This window comes from Bison bison, unplaced genomic scaffold, assembly GCF_000754665.1.
Source record: "Bison bison bison isolate TAMUID 2011002044 unplaced genomic scaffold, Bison_UMD1.0 scf7180017864376, whole genome shotgun sequence".
NCBI classification, from domain to species: domain Eukaryota; kingdom Metazoa; phylum Chordata; class Mammalia; order Artiodactyla; family Bovidae; genus Bison; species Bison bison.
In genome coordinates, this window is record NW_011494948.1 from 12,983,388 (window position 1) to 12,990,965 (window position 7,578).

The 7,578-nt window shown below is 41.7% G+C and overlaps 1 protein-coding gene across 1 annotated transcript in view; it reads left to right on the forward strand.

The window, feature by feature from the left end:
• The window catches only part of ADAMTSL1 (ADAMTS-like 1), a 496,626-nt gene that overhangs the window by 186,089 nt on the left and 302,959 nt on the right, over positions 1–7,578 (forward strand). The window contains exon 5 of the mRNA XM_010857061.1: positions 269–395. Within this exon, the coding sequence (XP_010855363.1) occupies positions 269–395 (127 nt within the window). The remainder of the gene's footprint in view (positions 1–268; positions 396–7,578) is intronic.

Here is a 7,578-nt window from a genome sequence, read left to right on the forward strand (position 1 = left end):
TCCCTTTCCCCTCTGTCCCTCCCATCTTTCTTTCTCTTTGTATTTTTCAATATATTTGAGCTATGAAAATGTCTTTACCCATGCCACATTTTTTCCTTCTTAGCCTGGTTCAAATTCCAGTTTGGTTCCTGTCATTGGAATGGATCTTCATCTCATCTTTATCTTCATCTCAAGGATGAAGGAGGCTGACTGGATGATGAAGGGCCCCACCCTGCATCCCTGTAGCTGTAGGCACCGGGTTAAATTACACATCTCTCTTTTTTGTTAGATTGTTGGCTGCGATCATCAGCTGGGAAGCACCATCAAGGAGGATAACTGTGGAGTCTGCAACGGAGATGGGTCCACCTGCAGGCTGGTCCGCGGGCAGTATAAATCCCAGCTCACCGCAACCAAATGTAAGACACTCCAGAGATGGGGCCATCTCTGGGCCTTCTAATTTGTCACAGTCCCCTGGCTTAGCTCCCTACAGCAATTAGGGAAGGACATCTCCAACCAAATGAAGCCAAATATGAAAACCCTGTGGGAAGAGAGTTAGGTTCTTTCTTTGTGGATTAGTTTAGGTAAGACAAGTCAGGTCACCCGCTGCAATCCCACAGAGGAAACCTTTGCTTTAGAGGCACATTAGGAGGAAATTAGGCATAGATCTAGATATATTCAACAAGAAAGCATGAGCTTTGCTATCCAGCGTGAGGACAGGCTACATCCTGACCCCTCACTGATTCACAGTCTGGCAGAATAGCAGAGAGAGAGGGCAGATTAGAACAAATGCCCTCCTGCCACTGTGGAATCACATGGTCTTCACTGACAAAGTGACCTCGGATCAGTGCTGATCACACGTTTCTCCAGAATGGATATTGGGCAGTGATTATGTGAAGCCAGTTATAGACTGTTGTGTCCCAATCTCTGTAGCAGCTGAATACTTGTGTGCCTGCTATACGTGTACGTGCCGGGAGCTTTACATGATCATCTCATTTAATCCTTATAACAACTTTGTAGTGAGGTACTGTTTATCCCCATGTTATGAATGAGATAACTGAGGCTTAGGCAGATTACGTGACTTGCTCAGAGTTCCACGGCTATGAAATATAAGAGCCAAAATGTCAGCCCAGAGTCTGATTCCAGAGCTTAGGCACTTATTTGTTCCTCTTGATTGTCCAAAATTCTGCTGTTCCCAGAGTGTTTGTAAAGCAGTTAGACGGATTAAGGTGCGGTACTTTAAGTGCCTGCCCAGCTGGGTCCTCCTAGGGTAGATGGTATATGTTCTCGAGATACCTGACCCAACAACGGACTCACCCAACAAGCTAGATCATTTTACCATACATGATCCTCTGTGACTCACTGTTCTAGGCACTGCAGCAGATAGAGATAGAAACAAAACAACCCTTGTACTCAGGACCGTGCACTTGTTAACATTTATTTATTTTTAATTGAAGGTTGACTGTTTTACTGTATTATGTTGGTTTCTACCAAACATCAACATGAATCAGCCACAGGTTTATCCATGTCCTCTCGTCCCTGAACATTCCTCCCATCTCCCTCCCCACCCCACCATTTCTAGAATAACTTGACCTTTCTTGGCATATTTTCTTGATTTTGCCATTGTCTGGAATCCTCCAACAGATCCTTAATGAGGACTTCTTTGTACATGTCTCCTGTGATTTGGGAAATGGGAATGAATTTCTTTACTGATTGTGGTTTTGTCCTCTTTACTTGTTGACTAGTTGGAGGAAAACACTTGATGTATGGGGGGTTTGTGGCTTTAAACTGCAAGGGACTTGTAGGTCTGGGGAAAAAAAAGCACTGTTTGCTGCAGAACTATTCTGAGAAGACAGGAAAAGGCAGCTCGCCCAAAGGACTAGCCTCTGGGGAAGAAGAGGAGATGGGAAGAAAGACTAGGAACTTTTAAATGCATGAAACATCAGAGATGCCAGCTTAGGGAACTCTCCCCTTTCTAACACACCTCAGGCAGTGAAACATGTGATTCTGAAGAAAAAAAAGAAAAAAGACCTGAGCAGAGAGAATGATGAAGGGCAAAGTAAGTTAGACATTGATGTAGTGCGTTCAGGTGAGATTTATTTTTCCTGTGGTCATGTGTTGGTAGTTTCTTCTATAAGATGAAAAATTAAACAATTTGGAAGATGAAAACCAGAGAAGGATGGAGGCATAATTCTTTTGTAAATCTCTGAAGTCATGGTGGGATATTTGCTGAAAAAAAAAATTACCTTTAAAAGGTACTTTGTGATTTTTTGAAGTATAGAATTTATTAAAACCCTGCAGTATTTCTTATTGAAGAATAAAAATAAAAGGTTACTTTGATAGAGCTCTTCAAGGAATACTAAAGAGTTGCTGCTGCTGCTAAGTTGCTTCAGTCGTGTCCGACTCTGTGCGACCCCAAAGATGGCAGCCCACCAGGCTCCCCCGTCCCTGGGATTCTCCTGGCAAGAACACTGGAGCGGGTTGCCATTTCCTTCTCCAATGCATAAAAGTGAAAAGTGAAAGTGAAGTCGCTCAGTCCTGTCCGATTCTTTGCGACCCCATGGACTGCAGCCCACCAGGCTCCTCTGTCCATGGAATTCTCCAGGCAAGAGTACTGGAGTGGGGTTCCATTGCCTTCTCCGACTAAAGAGTTGAAGTCTTTCTAATTATTGGTGTTACATAATTGAATCAGTGTTTGTTATCTAAGAATCTAAGGACTTCCATTAGGCACAAAAAGAGATGACAGACATTCGTGCAGTGACTGCTGTAGGGCAACTTCCAGGGGCATGTTTTCATGATGAGAATCCTCCCTTTATTCCCTCACATCCCTCTGCCTTCCTGTCCTCATAGAGAAGCCTGCACACCCTGCTCAGATAGATATTTCCTCTACCTTCCTGTTAAAGGGTGAGTGGGGCCCTTTGGAGCCTGAACCACTGGAACAAAGTTGGAGAAGCCCTGAAAGGATGAACTGCAGCCAATTGAGAGCCATAAGTCATCTCCAGGTCTGCAGATAGATACCTCAGTGAACAGTGCTCTATTCAAACCAACAGTGGGTAAATCACATAAGACACAAGCCAATGATGATCCATAACGACAAAAGGCGATTGATTCGTTTACCTTAGCACTGACGATGCCTCATGACAAATTGATTTATATCAATAAAGCCCAGCCTATGCATGCACCTCACCACAATCTATAGCAGATGCTGAACAAGCTGCCTCATTTATGTTTTCTCCACCCCCAGAAGAACCTTCCACCCTATATTTACAGACTGTGAGATGACCCACAGGCAGGGGAGATGAGACTGCTCTGCGGAGCCCAGAGTACCGGCCAGGTGAGCGGCTCTCCACCCGTGAGGCCTGGAGGAGTTCTGCCAGGTGTCTCCCTACGCTGTGCCAAAAGGCACTAAAAGCCAGCCACACAATCTTCTCAAACTCCTAATAGCCATATTCCCCACACTGAATTCATTTTATTCTGAACTCATATCCAGATTTTCCCCGTATGTTATCAAACCTCAGGGGAATAAAAAAAAAAAACCAGGAGAGTGGAGAAAGACCATGGTGGAAAGTGCCAGAAGGAAAAGGAGAAGTAGGAGAAACTTATCAAGTGGCTGCCATTTGCTGATGAATGGAAAACAAACCATCTTTGTAATAAAAGACATTATTATTACCTAATACAAATGCAGAAAACAGATATAAGCTGGACCAAGGCAGTCTTGCCCTCCTTTTGAAGGAAAAGGCTGTCTACTGAGAGCCTTTAGCCTTTCCATTTTTCCAGGTCACTTTTTCCTACTTCTCCAACCCAATGAAAAAATTATCAAATTTAGCTTATATTAACTTACTTTTGATTTTTGAAATTAAAAACTCATTTTTTTCTCAAATTTTTTGAACTTTTTATTTTGTATTGAAGTATAGCTGATTAACAATGTGATCGTTTCAGGTGGACATCAAAGGGACTCAGCCATACATATACATGTATTCATTCTCCCCAAAACTTTCTCCCATCCAGCCTACCATATAACATGGACCAGAGTTCCATGTGCTATATAGAACAACCTTGTTTGTTATCCATTTTAAACATAGCAGTGTGTACCTGTCCATCCCAATCAAAATATTACTTCTTGTACTATATTGTGTATTCTCCATGTATACTCAGAATACACTTAGATCCAGAACCAGCCTATTTGGTATCAGTCTGATGTCTCCAGTTTTGCAGACCTCTCAAATGTATCTGCATGTTTTGAAAATATCTCAGTATCTGAAATTTCTCTCTCTATCTCCCTTGGGTGATGAGGGCTAGATAAACTAAATTATATCAAGATAAAATGAAGCTCCTAATGCTCAAACTTTCCCTCTCAGACTGTGCTTATGCTGATTTATAATGGCTATGAGTATATATATTCTGGGGTTATCATGCTGGCTCAAAGATATTGAGATAAAGGACATTTATAATAAAAGACAGGCCTAATATTGTCAAGTAGAAAATACATATGAATTTTTTTAGAAAGAGCACAAAACGCTAAAGAAATTTCACTTTGTATCTGACTTCAGGCTATACTCACAAGCCACTTATTCATTCATTCAGCAGCAATTCACTCATTCATTTATTCAGCACCAAATAGTTCTTGGGTACCTGCTATGTGCTGAGGAGCTGTTATAGGTGCTGGAAGCACAGGAAAGAGCAAAACAGACCAAAGTCTATTTTTCTCATGGGGCTTACTTACTAGTGTTAGGGGCAGGCAAAGAGACTAAATGAATAAATTAATTAAATGTATATGTGTCATGTGGTGATACATAGAAAAAAGTAAAACAGAGAAGGAAAAAAAAGTAGAACATAGAAAAGTCATAGAAAAAAGTGAAACAGAGTAGGAAAAGAACTAGAGATAGAGATGGACTGGCAGCCAAAGGTACTGAAGGGAATTGCAATTTTGAATAGATTAGTAAGAAAACATTCACTGATAAGATGGCATTTTGAGCAAGGATCTGAGGGAGATACAGATAGAGTATCATGCATAAGGCAGGGGGAAGAAAATTCCAGGCATAGAGAAAAGCATGTGCAAGGGTCCTGAGGTAGAGACGTTCTTGACATATTTCTTAATGTGCAGAGAAGCTGATGTAACTGAAGTAAAGAGAGTTTAAAGACTAGAGGAAAAGAAGGCAGGACAACTGTGAGGTGGGATAAAGAATGGTACAGATGTTGTAGGATTTTATAGGGACTTTGGCTCTTAACCTGAATAAGATGAGAAGTTACAGGAAGATTTTGAGCAGAGTAATGACTTCATTTGGTTTATGTTTTAAAGTATCACTCTATGTGCTCTGTTGAGAATAGACTATAGTGGGTCTAACTGTGGATATAATAAGAGCAGTCAAGAAGTCCAGCTGGGTATGAAGATGACATGGACCATGGTAGTATATCCCATGCTGGGTAAACTGCATTTCTTTGAGTCCAAGACACCATTGATTGAAAGATGTGCCATTATTTTATGCACCATTAAGGGGTGGGGGAGGAAGCCTCTGTTGAAATTAAGAAACTATGACACAATGCCTTATGACTTCTTAGGGAATTTTGTTGTTCAGTTGCTCAGACGGGTCCAGTTCTTTGCAATTCTATGGACTGCAGCTTGCCAGGCTTCCCTGTCCTTCACAGTCTCCCCGAGTTTGCTCAAACTCATGTCTATTGAGTCAGTGATGCCATCTAACCATCTCATCCTCTCTTGTCCCCTTCTCCTCCTGCCTTCAGTATTTCCCAGCATCAGGTTCTTCTCCAATGAGTCCACTCTTTGCATGAAATGGCCAAAGTATTGGAGCTTCACCTTCAACATCAGTCCTTTCAGTGAATATTCAGGGTTGATTTCCTTTAGGACTGACTGGTTTGATCTCTTTGCTGTCCACAGGACTCTCAAGAGTCTTCTCCAGTACCACAGCTTGAAAACATCAGTATTCTTTGGCACTCAGCCTTCTTTATGGCCCAACTCTCATATCCATGCATGACTACTGGAAAAACCACAGCTTTAACTAGACAGACCTTTGTCAGCAAAGTGATGTCTCTGCTTTTGAATACACTGTCTAGTTTTGTCATAGCTTTTCTTCCAAGGAGCAAGTGTATTTTGATTTCATGGCTGCAGTCACCATCTACAGTGATTTTGGAGCCAAGAAAATAAAGGCCGTCACTGTTTCCATTTTTCCCCCAACTATTTGTCATAAAGTGATGGGACCAGATGCCATGATCTTATTTTTTTGAATGCTGAGTTTTAAGGCAGCTTTTTCACTCTCCTCTTTTACCTTCATCAAGAAATTCTTCATTTCCTCTTGGATTTCTGCCATAATAGTGGTATCGTCTGCATACTTGTGCTCTGCATTCTTGTCATCACTTGATATTTTCAGTATTTTTTAGTATTTTTTAGATATTTTCAGTATTTTTAGCCATTCTGATTGGTGTGTAGTGGTATCTCATCATTCTTTTGCATTATATATATATATATATATATATATATGGATTTGTATATATAAATAATGGCTTATGATTTTGAACATATTCTTCAGTTCAGTTCAGTTCAGTCCCTCAGTCGTGTCCAACTCTTCGCGACCCCATGAATCGCAGCACGCCAGGCCTCCCTGTCCATCACCAACTCCCGGAGTTCACTCAGACTCACATCCATCGAGTCAGTGATGCCATCCAGCCATCTCATCCTCTGTCGTCCCCTTCTCCTCTTGCCCCCAATCCCTCCCAGCATCAGAGTCTTTTCCAATGAGTCAACATTTCGAATGAGGTGGCCAAAGTACTGGAGTTTCAGCTTCAACATCATTCCCTCCAAAGAAATCCCAGGGCTGATCTCCTTCAGAATGGACTGGTTGGATCTCCTTGCAGTCCAAGGGACTCTCAAGAGTCTTCTCCAACACCACAGTTCAAAAGCATCAATTCTTCTGTGCTCAGCCTTCTTCACAGTCCAACTCTCACATCCATACATGACCACAGAAAAAACCATAGCCTTGACTAGATGGACCTTTGTTGACAAAGTAATATCTCTGCTTTTGAATATGCTATCCAGTTTGGTCATAACTTTCCTTCCAAGGAGTAAGTGTCTTTTAAGTTCGTGGCTGCAGTCACCATCTGCAGTGATTTTGGAGCCCCAAAAAATAAAGTCTGACACTGTTTCCACTGTTTCCCCATTTATTTCCCATGAAGTGATGGGACCGGATGCCATGATCTTCGTTTTCTGAATGTTGAGCTTTAAGCCAACTTTTTCACTCTTCTCTTTCACTTTCATCAAGAGGCTTTTTAGTTCCTCTTCACTTTCTGCCACAAGGGTGGTGTCATCTGCATATCTGAGGTTATTGATTATTCTCCCAGCAATCTTGATTCCAGCTTGTGTTTCTTCCAGCCCAGCGTTTCTCATGATGTATTCTGCATATAAGTTAAATAATCAGGGTGATAATATACAGCCTTGACGTACTCCTTTTCCTATTTGGAACCAGTCTGTTGTTCCATGTCCAGTTCTAACTGTTGCTTCCTGACCTGCATACAGATTTCTCAAGAGGCAGGTCAAGTGGTCTGATATTCCCATCTCTTTCAGAATTTTCCACAGTTTATTGTGATCCACAC